Source organism: Gopherus flavomarginatus, chromosome 2 (assembly GCF_025201925.1).
Source record: "Gopherus flavomarginatus isolate rGopFla2 chromosome 2, rGopFla2.mat.asm, whole genome shotgun sequence".
NCBI lineage: Eukaryota > Metazoa > Chordata > Testudines > Testudinidae > Gopherus > Gopherus flavomarginatus.
The window spans coordinates 36,646,177-36,668,713 of NC_066618.1; the positions used below are offsets into that span (position 1 = coordinate 36,646,177).

General features: G+C 38.3%; 1 protein-coding gene across 8 annotated transcripts in view; it reads left to right on the forward strand.

Annotated features, from left to right (window-relative positions):
• ARHGAP21 (Rho GTPase activating protein 21) overlaps positions 1 to 22,537 on the forward strand; it is a 219,631-nt gene that overhangs the window by 164,547 nt on the left and 32,547 nt on the right. For 6 of the 8 annotated variants that reach the window (XM_050938980.1, XM_050938985.1, XM_050938984.1 and 3 more), the window contains 2 exons: positions 3,435 to 3,464; positions 4,999 to 6,931. In XM_050938980.1, the coding sequence (XP_050794937.1) occupies positions 3,435 to 3,464; positions 4,999 to 6,931 (1,963 nt within the window). Of the gene's footprint in view, positions 1 to 3,434; positions 3,465 to 3,609; positions 4,161 to 4,998; positions 6,932 to 22,537 lie in introns of those variants that run through there. The other 2 variants (XM_050938982.1, XM_050938981.1) reach the window with 2 other exon arrangements.

Genomic DNA, 22,537 nt, shown 5'->3' on the forward strand with positions numbered 1-22,537 from the left:
TCCTTACACTGATGATGAGTTAAATTAAATGTCTTGGGTTTAAGATTTTAAATATTTAAACAAGAATTTTCCCAGTATTCACCATTGGAAGGAGAGAGGGTAGGTCAGTGTGTTGTTTTCACAGAATATTGTACGCCAGTAATATGTTGGGGTTTTTTCATTTAAATGAACCTCTTGAGCTGTATTCTTGGCACAAATGTGATCTTGGCACAAATAAACTAAACAAAGATGCTGCAGGATGGGTGATGATGCATCCCTGTTTAAAAGAGAACTGTGTCTGATATAGTGCTCCCCTGTGAATGCAGAATGGTGAAGGGCAGGAATAGGCAAGAGCACAATTAAATGGATTAGTAAAGAAATGAAATATTAAGAAAATGGAACTGGCTGGGGAGGGAAGAAGCCCTGCCAATGGCTCAGCTCTCCAAGATGCTGATCATGTGGGTACCTGATCAAGCAAAGCACTTAAACATGTGCTTAACTTAGTGTGCAGGTGGTCCCATTGAAATAATTCAGACTTTGCACGTGCTTAAAGTTAAATATGTGCTCAAATGTGTCTGTGGGTTGGGGCCAGTGGGCACAAGTTCTCAGGATACAAAGTTTACCATGATAATCTTTTAAATCACTTATCCCAATATATTGTTTTAGTTGTTTCTGAAATGGAACTGTGTGTTTTAATTAAAATTTGACCACATGTGGTGGCTGCAGGTAATAACCCTGGAAAGAAAAAGAAAAACTGGGTTTGTATTTTAGTTGTTCTAATGTTAAATGGCATAAAAATGTAGTGAAAATTTAAAAAAAAATGAACATCTTATATTAATTATTTAGTGTAATAAGAGCTGATAAAATATTTCTTATTGACTTAAAATAGGATGAAATAATTGTTGTTGTTAGAGATCCATTGTGCTAGGTGCTTTACAAGTACAATCTCTGTCCTGAAGTTTTTTGCATACAAATATACAAACAAAAACAGACAGAGGATATGGGAGAGGGATAGAATTATACAGTGTTTTATGATATAGATTATTCTTACTCAACTTGATTAAAAACAGTGTTTTTCTTCTAAATAATGGCTGCATTTCCCATTATCTTATAAGTAGAGCACGGGTTTTCAAAGTTCATGGCACTGCAACCCTCTTCGGACAAAAAAAAAAAAATTGCTTCTTGACCCCTGGAGGGGGTACTGAAGCCTGAGACTGCCCGTTCCCCATCACCCCATGTGTGTGTTCTCCCCCGCCCCAAACAAAGCCCAAGGGCTTCAGCCCCAGGCAGGGGGGCCTGTAACCTGAGCCCTACAGCCCCGCCCTGCATGGTTGGGCTCAGACTTCGACCCTGGGCCCCAGCAAGTCTAAGTCGGCCCTGGCGACCCCATTAAAATGAGGTCGTGACCCACTTTGGAGTCCCGACCCACAGTTTGAGAACCACTGAAGTAGAGCAACAGATTTACAGGATAAGTATAATTGTAGTTCTATAGCATGCTTTCATAGAACTTCATCTGATTTTTATGGGAAGTAGGAATGTATACAAGGTTGCAATGCAGTGCTTTTGGATAATTAAAAAGAGAAACTTTTGTGGGTGCTGAGCTCTTTAAACACTCAATGCGTTCCTAGGTGTTTGGCAGTTCTTGTCATTAGGGACTTCAGTGGGGTAACACTTCTAAAAAGTCAGAAGTTCACTACCCTAATTTAAGCCAAACCACAGTAGCTCATTTTTTGTAAACATATCTTTTAGTGTAACAGATTTGAGGCTGTATATTAGTCTTTCACGTATTAAACCACTAAGAGGAACTAAAAGACTGAAAAGAATATGCACATTTTTCCCAGTATAGGTTCAACTGTATGCAAATAGGTATATGAGAGCCAGAAAAATGTATTTTGATGCATGTAAGAGTCTGATTTAATTCGTGAACCTATTTTTAAAATCTGTCATTGACTGGCTTATTAAAGCAGTTAAAATTTTTCAGACTAAATAATAATATTACCAGTATCTCATCATTCATTTCCTCAGCTTATAGTATTATCGGGACAGTAATAAAACGCAGTGCTTTCACTTCCTTAAATGTTACAATATTTCTGTGCAGGCGCCGTAACTGGGATTATAAAAGGAAGGATTTAATTAATACAAATGTGGAAACTCCTCACTCTGTTTTTTTTTTTTTTCCCGCTGAAAATGAAGCTTGGACTGAATTAGCTCATTAGGGAATTCTGCCTATCCCTCAGAGCCCTTTTTAACCAACTCTTCTTTCCTCACAATAGCGAGCCTGCTCTGCACAGATATTAAGCAGTTGTGATCATAAATACATACCTTTGTGTATATAATATGTTTAAAAAAACAAGTTTCAGTCCTATTTTGAGCATCATTAGACAATTAGTTATCTTCTGAAGCATATTGTTAATAGTTCAACATCCAGGTTTGTCAGTACATAATTATTACATTTCCAGTCATTTTGTAATTTGAGGCATCTCCAGATCTTAGCATTTTGGTTTTTTTTCCAAAGTTAATGAAGCATTGTTGGTGGTGGACATATTTTACAAAGATGCTAACTCCAACACAGTTTATAACATAGGTCTTATGGAAAACGTTAACATTAGCTTAGTCCAGGAAGGAGAACTGTTTTGGTTTTTTACCTTACAAACTAACAAAATTCTCCCTGGTCTTAATTATTTTGCATGATAATAGTCTTATTTCGTTTGCATGTTTCTGAGTGTCCCTCTTCCTCCTCGTTTCTTTTTAAATTTATTGTGAGCCTGTCAAAATCATAAATAGCCACTTTTCTATAAAAGTGTAGAAATGCAGTTTTTATATTCTGCTATGGGGGGGAGGAACTATTAGGGTGCAACATGTAATGGAAACACAGCTTGCTTCTGTTTTGTGAGGGGTGGGAAAAAATGAAACCAATCGCATAGGGAGGATGTTTCTGCGGAATCATCCCTGTAATTTCAGGTATACAGTGTGAAAGCAGCTGCAGTCAGCTGACAGCTTGTAGTTATGTTCAGATATATATGGGGAAGGGGTGCACTGTTTCAGATGCATAATGAAGACCTCATTTCGTCATCTGGAAGCAGGGATGGTAGCAGCTCAGGGGAGATGAGACAGTAATGTTGCTCTAGTGGAAGGGAAGCCTTGTTACACATAACCAGAGCACTCTGCATGCAGCAGTAAAGATGCACCAAGGCAAAATGGCACAAATATATTTTGCTTTCCGGAACGGGTAGAGAGTAAATGCAAGAAGCAGGTAGAAGCAGATGGACATGTCTGCAAAGAACCTGAAGTTTATTTTTTTTTATACTTCACTGCCCTTAACCTCTGTTGGTACCTTCCAGAGAAATTGGTATTAGATGTATTTTTAGCTTGCTGTATCCAGAATCAGTATGACAACATAATTCTGTCTTTACATCTGTAAGCAGCTTTTACTATGTTTTCCTATTTTCTGCCAGCTGAAGTTTACAAAGGATGTCACAGCACTGGTAAGAAATGTACACAGTAGCCATTTGTCAGATCTTTGTAAGGCATGTTTTTCTTAAGATTTATAAGAAGCCAGAATATTAAAACCTGCAAGATGCTGGAATTGAGCTCCATATGCTGATCAGCTAAATTCCTTTCATAGTGTATAACCCTCTTACTTTGTAGAGTATGCCTGTGCTACTTTGATTTCTTTTCAGTTTGCTTTAATATTCTGCATTTAACTAATGCTCAACATAATGTTTTTTTGCAGCAGTGTTTTAAGTGCCTCGCCCTCCCCCTCAGTACTTTGCTCTCAGTCTTATGTTTATGGCTGCACTTGGGCTTTTACAACCTGTCTAATGCTAAGACAAGGCACGTTGATTGTCTGAATTGAGCATGTTATGATTTGAGCAGGAAATGCTGTAATATGATACCACACCTAAACTGTATAAAAGATCTGGGAAATCATTTTAGTCATTTACTGCATTGGCAAGATTGGAATTGTCAGCTCTCTATTTCATCACATTTTAACTAACAAGTAATGCTAAAGTTTTAAAATAACGTAGTGGTGTTTAAATTATGCTTGACTTCGATTTTCTATGTATGCTGTTGGTTTTGCAATGATTACAGAAATGTCTCTTGATGCAAAAAAGAGATTGATGAAACGTGCAAAATGTAATCTAACCATTTTTCTTAGGAGTCAGGCTCTTAAACACAAGGTAAGATGTGAATTATTAAACAGAGAGAGCAAATTTGAAATTTTAGTTTTGCATTTTACGATAATGGTGTATAGGGTAGATATGCAGGTATTTTTTTCATATTTATATCTGTCAGTTTAAGCAACTAATTTTATAGTAGTGTTTATTGAATGTCTTCTATAACGTTGTAAGATTATTTAAAGGGTGCTGGGTGTTGGCTGGCAACAAAGATGTTATCAGTCATTCTAATTTATTCATTTTACATTTAGCAATAGTGCCTTTTTACATATGAGAATCTATATTTCAGGGAGAAGTGTATACAAATGCTATCTAATCTTTTATATGGCAAGACAACAGAGAATATTCTAGTGCTGGTTAAATTTATTATGCAGCCATTTAACCTGTCGATTGCTGTGAAATCTTAGCTCCCAGCATCAGGGTCTTAAAGGGAATATTTGAAGTAGTATAGTTGGAGGAAATTGGGGGGCAGGAAATTATCCTTTAGTTTGTGCTCACAAATCTTGAGAAATGTGTCTCATCTACCTGCATTAATTTCAAGAAATTTGTAATTCATTTGGTTTCTAGAGTGTGTGGGTTTTTTTAGCTTTTTTCTTTTCTGTAGTGACTTCACATGTTAAATTTCCAAACAGCAAGAGAGCATTAAGGGAAGAAATGTACTATTTTTATACATTTTTAAAGTGTCCTATTTAAGATCAAATGTAGTATGAATTTAATATCCAAGCTGCCTTCTTTCTAGGGACTTTATCCTGCAGTTGCAGGAGAATGGACTCAGTGTGGTGATCTTTCCATCTCTCTGTTTTCTGTGAATTAACACTTTTTTTTAATCGTCCATCCACAGGCATATTCCCAAGATGCCTACCTGAAAGGCAATGAAGCCTATAGTGGCAATGCTCACAACATTCCTGAACCACCACCAATATGTTATCCTCGACTAACATCCACAGCTTCTGTCATGGCACAGTCTGTAGACATACTGCCTTCTGACTCTTCATTGGGCAAGCAGCAAGCCAGTAGACCAGTACGGACTTTGATGCAGCCAGACAGGGCCTATAGAATGGAAATACAAGTGCCTCCATCGCCAACAGATATTGCAAAATCAAATACAGCTGTGTGTGTTTGCAATGAAACCATAAGGACTGTTGTTGTGCCTTCTGAGAAGGCTGTAGATTTGCCATCCTGTAGAATCAATCATGCTGGTCCATCACACAGGACGGAGGAAGTGAGGTATGGCTTGAGGGATCAAACCACTTTAAAAACAAAAGCATGGACCACATCACCACCATCTTCAGTGTCCACTGCCGTTGTACTTCCTCAGACTCCAGTTACAAGGCCAGTAGATCCCCCTGGAATGACAAGTAAATCTGGAAATTATGGAGGACATCCAGAAGGGATCTCAAGCACTAGACCTCCTGCAGGTTCTCCCCCAACCTCTACTAATCACTATACTTCTCCAAACTCCCACCAGCACATAGACTGGAAAAACTACAAAACCTACAAAGAGTACATTGATAACAGACGTTTGCACATGTATGGCTGCCGAACAATACAGGAAAGATTGGATAGTTTGAGAGCGGCCTCTCAGAATGCAACTGATTATGTGGTGCCAAATCGCACTATTTCACAGGTACGACGCAGAAGCACCTCTCATGATAGGGTACCACAGTCTGTTCAGATCCGACAACGGAGTGTATCCCAAGAAAGACTTGAAGATCCAGTGCTGATGAAAGAGTGGCCAAGAAGTGCTTCACAGGATGCATTAACTTTGCCATCTATTAGTTCCAGGAACCACAGAACTCAGTCGTGGGATTACCTTGGCAAACAGGGCGAAACAGAAAATTTTTGTGCTGAGAATCTTGTTATAGATTCAAACGGAGACAGAAAAAAGACTTACAAGTGGACTGGATTTACTGAGCAAGATGATCGGCGAGGTATTTATGAAAGATCCCGACAGCATGCATTTCACATGTCCCTTCGAGGTCCACATTTTTCAGTGGCTCCAGGTGCTTATAATTCAGACAGGCGAAAAAGCAGTAGAGCCTCTGTGTCTGCTTCTCAGCTCCAGAAAGTTCCATCAGATGTAAAAACACTGCGGCCTATTAGGGATTTTCAAATAGCTGGTGGAATTTCAAAGGCTACAACCACCTCACAAGAGAGAGCGTCTCTTGTGACAGACAGAAATTCTAAAAGTAACTCTTTGAAGACCTCTGTTCCCTATGCAGAAAAATCTGCGCTTCCTGTTAACCAGAGCCTGGATATTGTGGCCAAAGACCAAAAAGCAGTAAATCACTTGCATCCAAGTAGTCTGTTAAATCATCAATCAAGAAACCGAGGAGAAAATGCCCCAGACCACAAAACAGAAATTGGCAGGAGCATCCAACCCCCCACTTCGACTGCAGCTTCTGCCAAACTTGTCCAACAGATGAGCGAGAGCTCAGCTACCTCTGATAACTTAGATGTTTCCATTAGACAAAAGATTCAAGATTTTGAAAGGGAAAATGCACAAGAGCCTGAAATTCAGCAACCAGATGTTCTGGAAAATGACACAGACACCGTTGTCTTGCGGGAAAAATCTCCTTCTGGTCACCAGACTCCACAGCCTTTGAGACACCAGTCCTACATCCTAGCGGTAAATGACCAGGAGGCTGTCTCAGACACTACCTGTTGGTTACCTAATGATGCACGTAGAGAGGTGCATATAAAAAGAATTGAAGAAAGGAAAGCATCAGGTTCCAGCCCACCTGGTGATTCCTTGGCATCCATTCCATTTATAGGTGAGCTATACAGATTAATTGTATCTGTGTGATATATGTAAAGTATATTGTTTTACTACTTTGTGTCTAATTTATAGAGTTTAAATCAAGAGAACAGCATTCAGGTGACTAACTAGAATTCACTTAAACCTTCCCTCTGTGTGGATCTTTTCCAACACCACTTACCCAAATAGACATTAGGATGGTAAACACTAGAGAGTTTTTCAGAGGAGGGAGAAATATTTCATTAGTTGTATGCTGTAGAGTATGTCTAGGAAAACCTATTGTGATTCAAAATATTTCTCTAGAATTTTCTTCAATTCCTTACACAACTCCCAAAATTATATACCCTCTTCTGGTTTTTACTCCATGATCTGTTCTGATCTTATTTGCAGTGGAGTATTGTGCATGTGATTGTTTCTTATTCATTAGAAATAATTCAGCAGAATCAGTGTTTATAATGCTTTTCAAAACACTGTAAAATATAAGGTTACTGCCCCAAGGACCCTCAGTTTTTTCTTAGAGAACTATTAGTGGTGTGGTGATATGGATGAGGATCATTGTAATAACAATTTGTGAAAAAAACCTGGTCTTAAGATATTAGATTTATAAGTAGGGGGAAGCTGTTCATTGTCAGGTCTTGGGCAGGTCGGAGCTGTTCCAGGTTTAAGCAGTGGAACCAAAGATGGTGTGGATCTGCAAGCAGGGAACAATTGAGGATTGAGTAAGAGTAGGATTAATCATGGGTCATGAAAGTTGTCATGGGCAGAGACATAAATGGGGATAGACTTGTACAGAGCCTAAAAGGTGAGACCAAGAAGCATGACCTTGGTGTGGAAGGAAAAAGGACACCCATAAGGGACTCAAGCAGCAGCAGGTAAAGAGCTTTGCAGTGTTCTGATAGATGAGAAGGCTCAGAGTGAGTTACAGAAAGGAGGACATTTCAGAATCAAGGGTGAGATGAGTTTCTGTTGTATTCAGGTTAAGTTGTGCTCATCACCATGATTTCTGAGTTGTGGTAGTTGCGCTTATTCTTTAATCCATTGGAAACCTAGGCTATGCAGATCATTTCCCACACATGCTGATTTGCATCTGGCTACATCATCTTGAATGTAAACATACACAGTATTTTCCATATAGTAAATTTCAAGCTTGGCTTCCCGGGTTAATTTAGATGAAGATTAATTAATTGATATTGCTTAGAGGTTGAGTGATGCAAGGGAGTATCAGATGTATTGTCATGCAGCCCTCTTGACCATGAGTCCATGGCAACCATTGTTGTCTAGAACTAATAGATAAAGCTTCCCAACCAAGTTGGGAGTCACTTCACAATATCTAACATGAAATAGGGAAGAGAGGGCTAAGGTGTCTCAAAGAATACATATTTTTGTGTTTAGCTTTAACCGTCCTAACAGAGCAACTTTCTCTATGAATGGAGAGGTGGTTTTCATATTGACAAATTGGTATAGAAAGCATATAAGTTGTTTGATTAATTGGTACATCCTCACCATTAATTATTGCACAACTCCCATTTCTTCTCAGTGCATTAGCATAAGACAGTAAGGCATATAACCAATAAACATTTATTTTGTGCAGGTGGAGTCTATTTTGTATCTCACAAGCTTAGTGCTCTTCTACTATTACAGGTCTTTGTCACATATGCAAGTTTTGCATGAAGTCTGACTTGGATATATTAAGAGGTTCTGTATGGTTTCATACATAGATTACATATATCTTGTTTGAGTGGTTCTTAATAATTCTCTAACCACATGCAATTTAAATGTCATACTGTAACAGGCAAATAATACCAGATTATGATAAGATTGTGGAAAAATGGTTGGGTTTAATTTAAACAAAAAAGATTTCCCATGAACTTGTGACAAATGTGGCTTACTTCTAGATTTTAAACAGGTATGAAGATAAAGTCAAAAGGAGCTTTACATTATATGACAGAGTATTTCATTTTGGTAATGGCCCTGCAAGTTAGAAGAAAGAGAATTTTTGAAATTGATAATTTTTTTTGTCTGCTGTCTCTTAACACCATGTACTGTGATCCTGTGAAGTTTTCATAAGCTATGTAGCTGTCTCTTGGATGTGAGACCTCCAAAGAACATGAGGAAGTGATGCTGTTGATTCAGTAGGGGGCACACCCTTGAGTCACTTAATTATTAAGCATGATACTAGGAATCCATATGTTGCTTTAAATGCAGTATTTTGGAGACTAATTTGTAGTGAGGCTTCAGCAACTTGTGTTCATTAAAGATCAAATGGCACTTTTCAAAAGAGTAGAGAGGTATTAGTTACTAATAACGTGACTTGAATAATGAACATTCTGCCAACACTTGAAGTTGCAGGTGGGTACAGTATTCTTCACTTCGGTTATTAAACCATTGTGTGGTGGTGCTGCATTTGGCCCCAGTGATGACTATATTCCAATGGATGAAGTGTTCCCTAATTTGAATATAATTGGTTAAGCATTTTTAATCTTTTAAGTAAAACTTTGAAAATCTAAGGGATTTTTATTTACTATACAGTGGAAGAGAGAAGAATATTGATTTTCTGTAAAATTTTATCCTGGTATTGGCAGACTGCTTCCTCAGGGCTTTTTCTGCACAAGTATGTACACTGGTATCCACTCGGTATAAAATTCTGATCTTGTTAGATAGTCTGGAAACCAGTTCCATTGTACTAGGTATATTATCCAGACTTAAATGCCTAGGGAATAAAAACTTGCTGATGTTATGTAGAGTTGACTTTTTAAATAGGCAGATTTTGTTCCATTTATTATTGTTATATTGTTACTTTTCTGTTCCTAAAACAAAATAAACATGACCAGTTGTTCTAGATGATTTGTTTAGATTTTGGTGAAGATGGAGGAGGATTTGGCGAGGAGCAGAGTACTAAAGAGTGGGGAAAATTAGCCAGGAGGCAGAGAGAATGGGTTGTTTTTCAGGGTACTCTCTAGGATCACATCTTACTGTTTTGCATCCTTCACAGAAATCCAGCCAAACTTTCCATCAAACTAATGCCTTACAGTTTCTTGCTACACCTAGGGATGCTCAGCTATAGCATGCCTCTTAAATGTATTCCTTTCATAAAATTGGCCTCTTGAGGAAGGTGGTTTAATAATTGATTTGAATCAGTAAGAAGGATACCTTGCTTTAAATAACCTATTTTAATCTTGCTTTCCATTTGTCCTCTTTAGTAATTTTCCTAAAGAAAAGTCGATTCTTATTGGTTGTTATAATGTTTATTTAAACAATTGTATAGCTTACAATAATTTTATTCAGATTCTTAATTTGTATAGTGTTGATTGTATTAAAAATGGTGAATGATGTTTTTTATATATTAGAGAACTGATTTTTTTTTTACTTGTGATTTGTATCCAGCTGCATTTGGATGGAAATTGGAATTTAATTAAAAATGCACAGAAACAGACTTTTCCATTTTTATTAGTTAAAGCTACCTTAAATGTTTAGGATACATAAGAAAAAAAAAAAGTAAGCTTATCAAAACATGATCTGCATTTAAAACTGATTTATTGAACAAAGTGCTATCGATAGTTAGTTGTTCCTGGTCACCATGTCCTTCAAGATTTTAAAACTATTAGATCTCATCCTCCCACCTCATTTTTAATCCTAATCAGTTTCTCAAGCTTTATCTCGAGCATTTCCTGCTTTTTGCAATCCCAGATGGTTTCTCAAGCTTTGAATGAATTTGGAACTGAACTAGTTAAATAAACTGAAATTAAGAAAATATTCTCAGCACCTGCAGAAGAGGCTACTGCGGTCAAAAGCTTGATGAGCATATCATCAAATTCTGGTGTCAGGTGCTTAGATGGGAAATAATTTCCACCAGTGTAGTGGTGTGACTTTCTTTAAAATGTCAGGAGCAAACCTGTACTACATGAATATTATTTTTATTTAATGTAAATGATTTGAGTAGATGATAGTACAGTTAGGCCTTAATATAGGTTGTCATAATTTCAAATTTAATTTTAATTAGATTTTTAGAAAGAAAAAGGTATTTAATTTAAAAATCAGGTGTAAATAAAACCCAGTTCTTATAATATCAATTTTTATCTGCCCTGCTCTTGAGTGCATTTCTTTCGTTTATACAATAAGCAGCAAATTACTTAGAAAGATTGAAATTTTATCATCAGCATCATGGCCACTATTTTTAATATATTAAGACTGATAATGTGTCAGTCTCCTAGGAAGGGGCATTATTTAAGTCCATCACCAATATATATGGTATTGTAGTTGTGTATAATTTAGAGAAACTTGGCCAAATGTGCAATAGATTCCTTTATTTTCTGTGTTTACAGATGTAGAACATTGCTAGTCCAGAAGGTTAATAGGAGTCAAAATATGTTCAGTGTTTTTGGTCTCTGGTTCAGGTCTCTTCTGTCTGTTCAGCTTAATTTTTTTCACTAAAAATTATTTTGGCCATAGCAAATGGTAATTAAATGCATGTCTGCCCAAGTGACTCCAAACCAGAATGCTGTTAAGTGTTTGCGTAAGTGGTTAATAAAACATGCTTGAGTAGGATTTCAAGTTTTGGCATCAGAATTATCCTTATTTTATTTGTATTTTTTCAGTGTTTATTCTATCTAGCTATTACACATTATTCTTTCCTTTTGAATGTATTCTGCTGTTCATTGGTGCCAGCTCTTACACAAGTTCCAAAGCAAGATTGTAAGTCAGTTTGCCTTATTTTAGAAGCGTTTTATCGAATATTTATTTTTAAGAGTTTTTGCATTATCCCTTTTTGACCTGTTTGTCTATACTCTTTTTACTTTATGATGTTAAACAAAAATATTTTTAATGTTTTGTTACATCACAGCTGTGGTTGACTTGTTTTTGTTGTGGTGGCTAATTAATTCTGGCTCACTTTCCCCCTCGCACCCGTTTTGATTCCTTTCCTAGTTTCTCATCTCGATTTTTTTTGAAGTAAATTAATTGCAGTTAATACACCTTTGCTGAATTTCTAAAATACTTTTCGTCTGGGGATCTCAAAATGCTTTTCAACAATCAATTTCACCTCTCAAAACCCATTTGTATTGTGCTTGTGTGGTGGTACATTCTACTGCAGTGGAGGAGTCAGCAACAGAGCCCAACAATCCCAACTGCTGTTCTAAATGCTGGTCTGCATGTATGATCTGACATAGTTGACAGTTTCTCATGACCAGGTACTTTCAACTTTATTTAAAAAAAAAAAAAGTCTTCCCCATTTACCCTCTGAACAAAAATAATAGTTTTAACACCACTCTCCCCAGCCTCGCTTCCCAAGGTGTTTGGGCCCCTGTATAGAATAGCGTGGTTTCAAATACACTGAAAACACCTATAGAAACTATTCTTTTAAAATTGAAAAGTAACTAAAGCATATTTAAGAAATGCAATACAGAAAAGATGGGGGTAGTGGGAATGAAGAAATGGTAATAAATATTGGTTCAATACTGGTCATGCTAATGAACATTTCCCCCTCACAGAAGTCTGTTCAAAAGTTCGTTATTGTTTTTGTTTTATTTTTAAAAGTGAGGCAAGAGTGGGTATCACGTACAAAGAAGTTCAATACACTAGGGACATCTATAGCAGGGACACCATTGCCTGTCAACCTAACTTGTGCGGATCTCACAAAGACAAGTGGTGTCTGATCATAGATATTTGTTAGGGCAAGTGTCAAGGAGCTTTTCAAATTTAGAAAAGACTTCAACAGTCAAGCTGAATGGAGACACCTTCAAACGTGTTGTGATATTCCTGATCATTCTATTAGTTATGGGCTAGCATCTGCAAGCGGCATAAATGTGTGTATAACTGCAATAAAAATTAGGACTGACACCTGTTCCTTTTGGAGGACTCTTGTTTTTTCCATTATTTTAGCAATAGAACTGGCACAGGTTTTAACATATCAGTATTTCTATTATAAGTCTTCATCCCCTATTTTTGTCAGGGATTTAAAACTTGGCTTGCAAAATTACTATAGCTCCAGGCTCAATCTTTCAATGTTGCATGGTGTAGGAACAAATTTTTTAAATAATTTTGGTATTTTAAAGCACAGGAGCATGAAAACAAACTACAAGTTAGTGTTTTCAAACATTAGTTTGTGTTTCTGTAACCTAAAATGCATTTAAAATTAAAACTTCGACTTCCAAGTGAATAGTCAATAACATCTAGAGAAGAAAATGTACTTAAAAAAATCCAATACCTGTTTTTAATAAGTGGCTATGTTGTACAAATGTGCACAACGTTCTTAACATGTCATTTAAATTAAAACAAACAAAAAAAAAAAACCTCAGGTGATAAAGGGACACTAGCAAATGTCTTAGGCCAAATATGTTGTTAACCCTGAAAGATATCCCATGTTGAGGGTTGCTCCTGGGGGAATTCTGCACCACTGAGCAATGCAGAATTTTGCAGAAATTAATATGTGCGGAGAATTTCCTTTCCCTCACAGAAATGGGCTGCAGTGCCTCTGGCTCCCACTAGGGACCACTGGCCCTGGCAGAGCCCAGCACGCACATAGAAGATACTGCTGGGGGTTAGGAGAGGGGCTGTGGGTATCTAGGCAAGGGGAGGCCCTGTGGCTGGGTTCTTGATGGGGAAGGGGTGCAGGTATCTGGGCAAGCGGGGGGCCATGGCTGGGCTCAAGTGGGGAAGGTGTATTGGCTAGGAGGAGCCTGGTGGCTAGGCTTTGGGGGAGAGGGGTTCCCTCCCCACCCTGGCTGGGCTTGGGACGGGGGAAGGGGGCAGAGAGACAGGAACTGGGTTGTCATAGGGGTTTCTTTAACTCTCTGCCCCTGAGGAATTTTTGTATGTCTGTATTGTTACAGACATACTTGCTTTCAGGTATTTTGAAATAAATTACCAAAATTGAAACTGGCATTATGTAGTGTTATTATGACAAATAAAATTTGCAGAATTTTTAATATTTTGGCATAGAATGCCCCCACGAGTAGAAGGTATTATATTTAGACATAACTCCATGTTGTTTTGTAAACCTGGTAATTTGGAAATCTTACTGTGCTTGGATACTGAGATATGTAGATGCATATATAGGTAGCTTGCTAGATATAAATGCACATGCTATTTACTGTTAGACTAACAAAACAAGTATATGTGTTAGATGATAGCATGAATATGTCAGTGCTCATTGTAATTAGTGTCATAAACAGATAGTTAAGAGTTAATAGAACAGGAGTACTTCATGTCTCTTTTGCCTGTAAAGGGTTAACAAGTTCAGTGAGCCTGGTTGTCACCTGACCAGAGGACCAGTCAGGGGACAGGATACTTTCAAATCTTGAGGGAGGGAAGTTTTTGTGCGTGCTGTTAGTTTTTGGTGGTTGTTCTCTCTGGGTTCTGAGAGTGACCAGACGTGCAACCAGGTTTCTCTCCAATCTCTCTGATAGAGTCTTTTATATGTCCAGAATAGTAAGTACTAGGTAGATAAAGCGAGTTAGGCTTATGTTTATTTTCTTTATTTGCAAATGTGTATTTGGCTGGGAGGAGTTTAAAAGTGTATTTGGCTGGAAGGATTTTAATTTGTACTTGTATACTTAGGCTGGGAGCGTATTCCCAGTGTCTATAGCTGAAAGACCCTGTTCCTATTTCATTTTAAATTTACAAAGATAATTTTAACTGGTTTTTCTTTCTTTAATTAAAAGCTTTTCTTGTTTAAGAACCTGATTGTTTTTTTTGGTGAGACCCCAGGGGACCGGGTCTGGATCCACCGGGGAATTGGTGGGGAGAAAGGAGGGAAGGGGAGAGAGAGGTTAATTTCTCTCTGTGTTAGGATTACTTTCTCTCTCAGGGAGAGTCTGGGAGGGGGAGAGAGAAGGAGGGGGGAAGGTGAATTTTCCTCTCTGTTTTAAGATTCAAGGAGTTTGAATCACAGTAATCTTCCAGGGTAACCCAGGGAGGGGAAGCCTGGGAGAGGCAATGGTGAGGGGAAAGGGTTTACTTTCCTTGTGTTAAGATCTAGACGGACTGGGTCGTGGGGGTCCCCAGGCAAGGTTTTGGGGGGATCAGAGTGTACCAGGCACTGGAATTCCTGGTTGGTGGCAGCACTACAAGTACTAAACTGGTAATTGAGCTTAGAGGAATTTATGCTGGTACCCCATCTTTTGGACGCTAAGGTTCAGAGTGGGAAATTATACCATGACAGTAAGTCGTACTGCTAATTGTCCAGCTGCATTAAGTTTTTGTAAAATGGATGTAGGGGGATCCTGGGCAAGATACTGGAGCGTCTGATACCGGGCTTGATTGATTAAGAATGAAAGGAGGGTAATATAATTAATGGAAAAGCAGCAAAGAGTCCTGTGGCACCTTATAGACTAACAGACGTTTTGGAGCATGAGCTTTCGTGGGTGAATACCCACTTCCTCAGATGCATTCCCAGCTCCCGTCGGTCCTCGCTCCATACCCAGCGGCAGCATCTGAGGAAGTGGGTATTCACCCACGAAAGCTCATGCTCCAAAACGTCTGTTAGTCTATAAGGTGCCACAGGATTCTTTGCTGCTTTTACAGATCCAGACTAACACGGCTACCCTCTGATAATTAATGGAAATCAACTTGGGGTTTATAGAAAATAGATCATGTCAAAATAACTTGATTTTTTTAAGTGAGATTACAAGTTTGATAAAGGTAATAGTATTCATGTAATAGACTTCGGTAGGGCATTGGACTTGGTACTGCACATTTTGATTAAAAAAATGAAATAAAATTAATGTGTGGCACACATTAAATGGATTAAAAGGTGGCTAACTGGTAAGTCTCAAATATAATCGGGGTCCTTGTCCTGTCAGGATCAGTCCTTGGTCCTATGCTAATTAACATTTTATTAATAACCATGAAGAAAACAAAATCATCACTGATAAGTTTGAAGATTGCATAAAAATTGGGGGAGTGGTAATAATGAAGAGGACAGTCACTGATTCAGAGAGATCTGGATCACTTAGTAAACTGGACACCAGCAAACAATATGCATTTTAGTACAGCTAAAATGCAATGTATATATCTTGGAATGAAGAATGTAGGCCAAACTTGCAGGATGGGGAACTCTATTCTACAAAGTAGTGACTCTGAAAAAGATTTGTGGATCATGGTGGGTAATCAGCTGAAACATTAACTTCCAGTGTGAGGCTATGGGAAAAAGGGGCTACTGTGATCCTGGAATGCATAAATAGGGGAATATCAAGTCAGAGTAGAGAGGTTATTTTTCCTCTGTATTTGGCATTGGTGCAACTGCTGCTGAAGTACAGTGTCCAGTTCTTGTGTCCATAATTGAAGAAGGATGTTGATAAATTGGACCAGGTTCAGAGAAGAGCCACAAGAAGAATTAAAGAATTAGAAAACGTGCCTTATAGCGATAGACGTAAGGAGCTCAATCCATTTAGTTCAACAAGAAGTTTAAGGCGTGACTTGATTAAAGTCTATAAGTACCTAAATGAGGAACAAATATTTGATAATGGGCTCAGTGAGAGTAGTTAGCCATTTGAAAATCTTATAGTGGGTTGTAGTGGATTTTCTATCACTGGGAATTTTAAAATCAAGATTGGATGTTTTTGTAAAAGATACACTTGAGGAATTAATTTTGGGACATTCTGTGGCCTGTGTTATACAGGAAGAGGTCAGACTGGATGATCACAGTGGTCTTTTCTAGCCTTGGAACCTATGAAACAATTAAATTTAACTTTTTTTTAGCAGCATGTACGTTATAGTTCTGTGGTCAAGATCAGGTGCTGAGCAAAAATTGAAGTTGATATTCAATGTGCGTTTGCCTTAGCATAATGCAGTGGGATTAAACTAACTCTAATCTTTTATGAACTGTTAATAGTTTTGTGGCTGCATTTTTATAAAGAATAAACTAAACTCCATTAGGAGTTTAATAGTTAAATTACACCTAAAAAGTAAGATAATTATTCCTTTTGTGGGAATTGTTTATGAGCTGAATTATGAGGAAACAATGAGAAACAATTTTAATTTAAATGTTTCATTTGCAGTAGATTAAACTGATCTTCTGCCGATTTTCAGTGATTGACTGAATTATACAAGTATTATGCTGTTGCACTGCCAGGAAAACTTCTGTGGCTGTATTACTACCCCACCGATAAAAATGATCTATTTTTGTTGTCAATTGTTTGAGCTCCTTGTACTTTGTCTGCATAATTTCGTGTTGCTCACTTTCTTGCAGCTTTCCACAGATTGCCACCACTCCCTTTACAAAGTGCATTCAGTGTTGTAAATCTGCAAGACTGATGAGTAACCAGAATTACAGTGCGGATTTATACATGAATTACTATGGGGACATCTTAAAATAAAACAAAACAAATACATATATAATATCAGGTGTGGATTTCATAAACCCTGAAAAGTTAAAGAAATAGAATTTTCCCACCTCCAATTTGTTGTAATTCTGTGGATTTGAACACGAGTATAAATTTTTGTGTGCTATCTATGCCTCATTTAGTCCTATGCTTATAAGTGAAATTTAAAAACACTTTTAAAGGTCCATCTATACACAAGTACATCATTAAAGAAAATATGGCATATTTTTAAGCTTTAAATCATGCAATAGGCCAGGGATTGGCAATCTGTGGCACGTGGCTCGCCAGGGTAAACACCCTGGCGGGCCGGGACGATTTGTTTACCTGCCGTGTCCGCAGGTTCGGCCGATCGCAGCTCCCACTCACCATTCCAGGCCAATGGGGGCTGTGAGAAGCAGCGCGGGCCAAGAGATGTGCTGGCTGCTGCTTCCTGCAGCCCCCATTTGCCTGAAGCGGCAAACCACGGCCAGTGGGAGCCGCGATCGGCCGAACCTGTGGACGCGGCAGTTAAACAAACCATCCTGGCCTGCCAGGGAGTTTACCCTGGCGAGGCGCGTGCCAAAGGTTACTGATTCCTACAATAGGCCTTGTTTAAATGTATATACTTGTTAGAATATGATTCATGACATATATTAAATTATCCCTAATAAATGTTATTTTTATAAAATACATTTTATAATACATTATGAGATGGAGCTGCAGTATTTAATAATATTTGTGGATGAATTTTGTAGTATTGAGATACGATAGCAATATTGCCAACTCCAAGTGCTCAAATCATAAACCAAGCCGCAAAAATGATTGGCTTAAAACTATGAAATTGTTAAAAATAATAAACGTGGGGTTATTTTACTTTGGTGTCTGGTATTAGGGTTCATGCTTTCAAGCTTTTCTTTGCAACCATGAGGGCTAGAGACTTGGGGCACAGCTACACTAGAGAGTTTAGAGCGGTGAAGCTGCACTGATGCAGCTGTCCTACTGTAAGCTCTCTAATGTAGCTGCACTGAGCTGATGGGAGAGAGCTCTCCCATTGGCTTAAGTAGTCAATCCCCTGTGAGTGGCAGAAGCAGCTCTCCCACCAACATAGCGATGTCCCAGCTGATGCTTACGTCGGTGTAACTTGTATCGCTCAGAAGAGTGATTTATTCACACTCCTGAGTGACAAAAGTTACTCCGACATAGGCTATGTCTACACTACCGCTATTCTCTTTTAATAGAGGCTGAGATTCTCACACTGTAAAATGATCTCTGGACAGCTGGGGCGTTCAATATTAACTCTGAATTTTCCAGGAATCATGATAAAATTGCAAGAGTTAGCTTTGCTGATTGATTGTTGTGGGGGTGGGGGGAATATGATAGAGCTGTATTTTCCCAGCAGGAGTTTCTTGAAAGTGTGCCTAACTCAGGCATTCTCTCTCTAGATGCAGCAGGGTAGCGCAAGCCGGAGTTGACCTTAATTTACTCTTTCATAGGGTAAATGGCTTCTTGCTGCTGCCTCACAGTGGCCCAGTCCTCCTAACATCATGTGCAGGTGTGTGATGGTAGCCTTCCCAATTTCCCTCCTGGGGAAAGCCAGTTAGCCTTGCTCCCTAACACTCCCTATCTCCACCATGTTTACTTATGCAGGGATGGTCACGGACATAGCCCTTTATGGGTATGTCTACACTGCATTGATGGCCTGTGCTGGCTGGCTCAGGCTCGGGTTAAGGGGCTGTCTAACTGCCATCTAGACGTTTGTGCTCAGGCTGGAGCCCAGGCTCTAGAATCCTGTGAGGTAGGAGGGTCCCACAAGTCGGGCTGCAGCCTGAGCCTGAAGTCTTCACGTCAATTAAACAGCCCCTTAGCCCGAGTTGTCTGGCACAGGCCAGCCACGGGTTTTTAACTGTGGTGTAGACATACCCTAGGACTAGAACTTTTGCTAACTTCAGTCAATTTTTAGATAATCTGAGTTTAGTTCGGCTCTGCCAAACACTTCCTGTATAATCTTGAGCGAATCAGTTAATGTCTGTGCATCAGTTCCGCATCTGTAACATGGGGATAATTATACTCCGTTTCTACCACCCTTTGTCTCATCTGTGTATAAAGTTAAACTCCTTTGTAAATCTTTACAGGGTCAGTTCTTGAGGCTGTCAACTCTGGCAGGTACTGTCATTTACTTTTTGTATGTCCATTGCCTCGCACAACAGGTCATCCCTGATCTCAGTTGAGTTTCCAGGTGTATTGTAATACAAATAATAATTTGTTAAATAACACTGGGTACCCAGTGAGACACCTTTTGCAGGTTATGAATCTCTGGTTTAAATTGTATTGCAGATGTGTGTATGGACACAACACTTAAACCTTTCCTTTGTACAAATTTTTTTTTGTAATGTAAGACAGTGCAATCTTATTTCAAAATCAAACATGCTTGTCATGTTTCTTGTTGAAACATGTTTAACAAGAATAGCTGCTGTTTCAACATACAGCTTGTCACATCAGTGTAGTCTAGTTTCTTGCTGATTCATTCTGCCTGTCTCTTGCGTCACTGGACAGACAGTGATGTAAAATAGGTTTGAGTCATATTTTGTTTTTAAATAAAGAGACTGATTTTAATGTTTAATCAGGTAGGTTTGACCAGTTATCTGTAAGTGCTTAAAAGGATATTGTCAACTGGAAGTCTCATTTTTATTTACTGTTACAAGTAACCACTGACATGACTGTAACGGAAAGAAAATATTTTTTTCGTTAATTACTCACCAGTTTGCTGTGTGCATTTGACAGCTCTTTGTGTGCTGGCATTTTCATGGGTACGTTGCTGATGCACGGCCTTCCATAGGCTCTGCAAGGAGCTGCTTACAAGTAACAGCTGCAGCAAAGCTGAAACTCAATGGTCAGTTCTGTGCTCAGAGAGAAAAGTAGGTGTGTGTGGTGGTGTTGGTGGTGATTTCAGGTCTGAGAAATACAGAGCAAGATAACAAGGAGCAGAAAAGCACTTTGTTAAATTAGGGAAAACATTTTGTTCCTATTCTTCCTCAGCCACCTTATCCTTTATCAAAAGAGGAGCTGGGGGGAGGGGAAAGAACAGGAAGACTTTAAAATCATTAATGTTAACAAGATTGTCAGTATCAGCTTGTTTGAAATTTTTTCCTACTCTACGTTCTTTTTACTTAAGCCCTTTGAGGGGTTTAAATAAAATGTGTATTAAGGTATTAAGCTAGACTCTCACTTTACTGTGGCTTAAAAAAAAAAAGAGAGAGTGGTTACCTGACAACTTCATAACAATGGGAAGATTTTGATATAAGCTGACTTAAAAGTCTGTTTCTCTTGGGGATAAACTTTAAAATATGATAAAGTAATTAGGGCTATACACAGTTTACTACACATGAGATTACTTAAGTACTGTAAATGTCTAAAAATAGTTTAATTTTGTCTGTCTTAGAAAACAAGATGAATGGACAATACACAGCTTATTTAAGTAAGTGATGCCATTTTTAGCTTTGCTCAGGAGGCAAGGAGGAAAATTTTGATTAGGTGTTGGAATAAATGAGTAATGCTTGCACCATTATTTTTAGAGAGACAATAGTTTGTGTATTACAGATTTTCCTGTTTCCTAGAAACTTTTTTATGAAGTTGTTTTTTAAACAAAAACTTTGCTTTTTAAATATAAATATTTATCCTAGTTACCCTTCCCCATTTCAGTTGAGTGGTGCCAGATAATTGCTGAAAGAATGGAATAAATATTTTACTCCTTTCAATAAAGCTGGCTTTCTTTTCATGCCCTGATCTAGTAATAAGTTTTTGTTTAACCAGAAAGGTATAGTTTGCTTTCCTTTCCCCTCATTCGAGAATGGGAATGCCACTCTTGTGGAGAAGAATTCAGACCATTTTTATTCAGGTATCCAAGCTGACAGTATTGTAGCTGTGTACTTCACCCCCAAATGTCATGACAGAAACCGGGATCATTATCAAGTCTTTGTTTTTCTGAATTATTTCGTTACTCTTCCTTTTTTTACGTTTTTTGCAGGATATGGTAGTACATCATGTTACAGAGATCATTTTGTAGGAAAGAGTCAACATGGCTTTTGTAAAGGGAAATCATACCTCATCAATGTATTAGAATTCTCGGAGGGTAGGGGTCAACAAATTTGTGAACAAGGAGCATCCAGTGAATGTAATCTACTTAAACTTTCAGAAAGCTTTTGACAAGGTCCCTCACTGAAGGTTCTTAAACAAAGTAAGCAATCGGGATAAGACGGAAGGTTCTCTCATGGATCAGTAATAGGTTGAAGGATAGCAAACAAAGGGTAGGAATAAATGAATTGTTTTCAGAATGGAGGGAGGTAAATAGTGGTGTCCCCCAGGGATCTGTACTGGGACCAGTACTGTTTAACCCTTTTTTCCAGATCATTTATAAATATGTTGAACAGTGAAGTGGCAAAATTTGCAGATGATACAAAACTACTCAAGAATTAAGTCCAAAGCAGACTACAAAGTTACAAGGGATCTCACAAAACTGGATGACTAGGCAACAAAATGGAAGATGAAATTCAGTGTTGATAAATGCAGAGTAATGCACTTTGGGAAAGCATAATTCCAACTATACTACATACCAAATGGTGGGGTCTAAATTAGCTGTTACTACTCAGGAAAGAGATCTTGGAGTCATGGGTAGTTCTTTGAAAACATCCGTTCAGTGTGCAGTGGCAGTAAAAAAAAAAAAAAAAAAAAAAAGCTAACAATGTTAGGAACCATTAGGAAAGGGATAGATAAGAAGACAGAAAATACCATAATTCCTCTATATAAATCCCTGGTACGCCCAAATACTTCAAATACTGAGTGGAGATCTGGTCACCCCATTTCGAAAAAATGTTAGAATTGGAAAAGGTAGAAAGAAGAGCAAAAAGAATGATTTAAGGGTATGGAACAGCTTCCATATGAGGCGAGATTAGAAAGACTGGAACTTCTCAGCTTGGAAAAGCAATGGCTTGGTGGGAATATGACAGAGGTCTATAAAACCGTGACTGGTGTGGAGAAAGTGAATAAGGAAATGTTATTTACTCCTTCACATAACACAAGTAGTAGGGGTCACTGAATGAAATTAATAGGCAGCAGGTTTAAAACAAACAGAATAAAGTACTTCCTCTCTCAACGCACAGTCAACCTCTGGAATTCGTTGCAAGGGATGTTGTGAAGGTCAAAACTGTAAAAAGATTTACATGAATTCATGGAGGATAGGGCCATCAATGGCTATTAGCCAGGATGGGCAGGGATGCAACACCATGCTCTGTTTGCCAGAAGCTGGGAGCAGACAGTAGATGGATTAC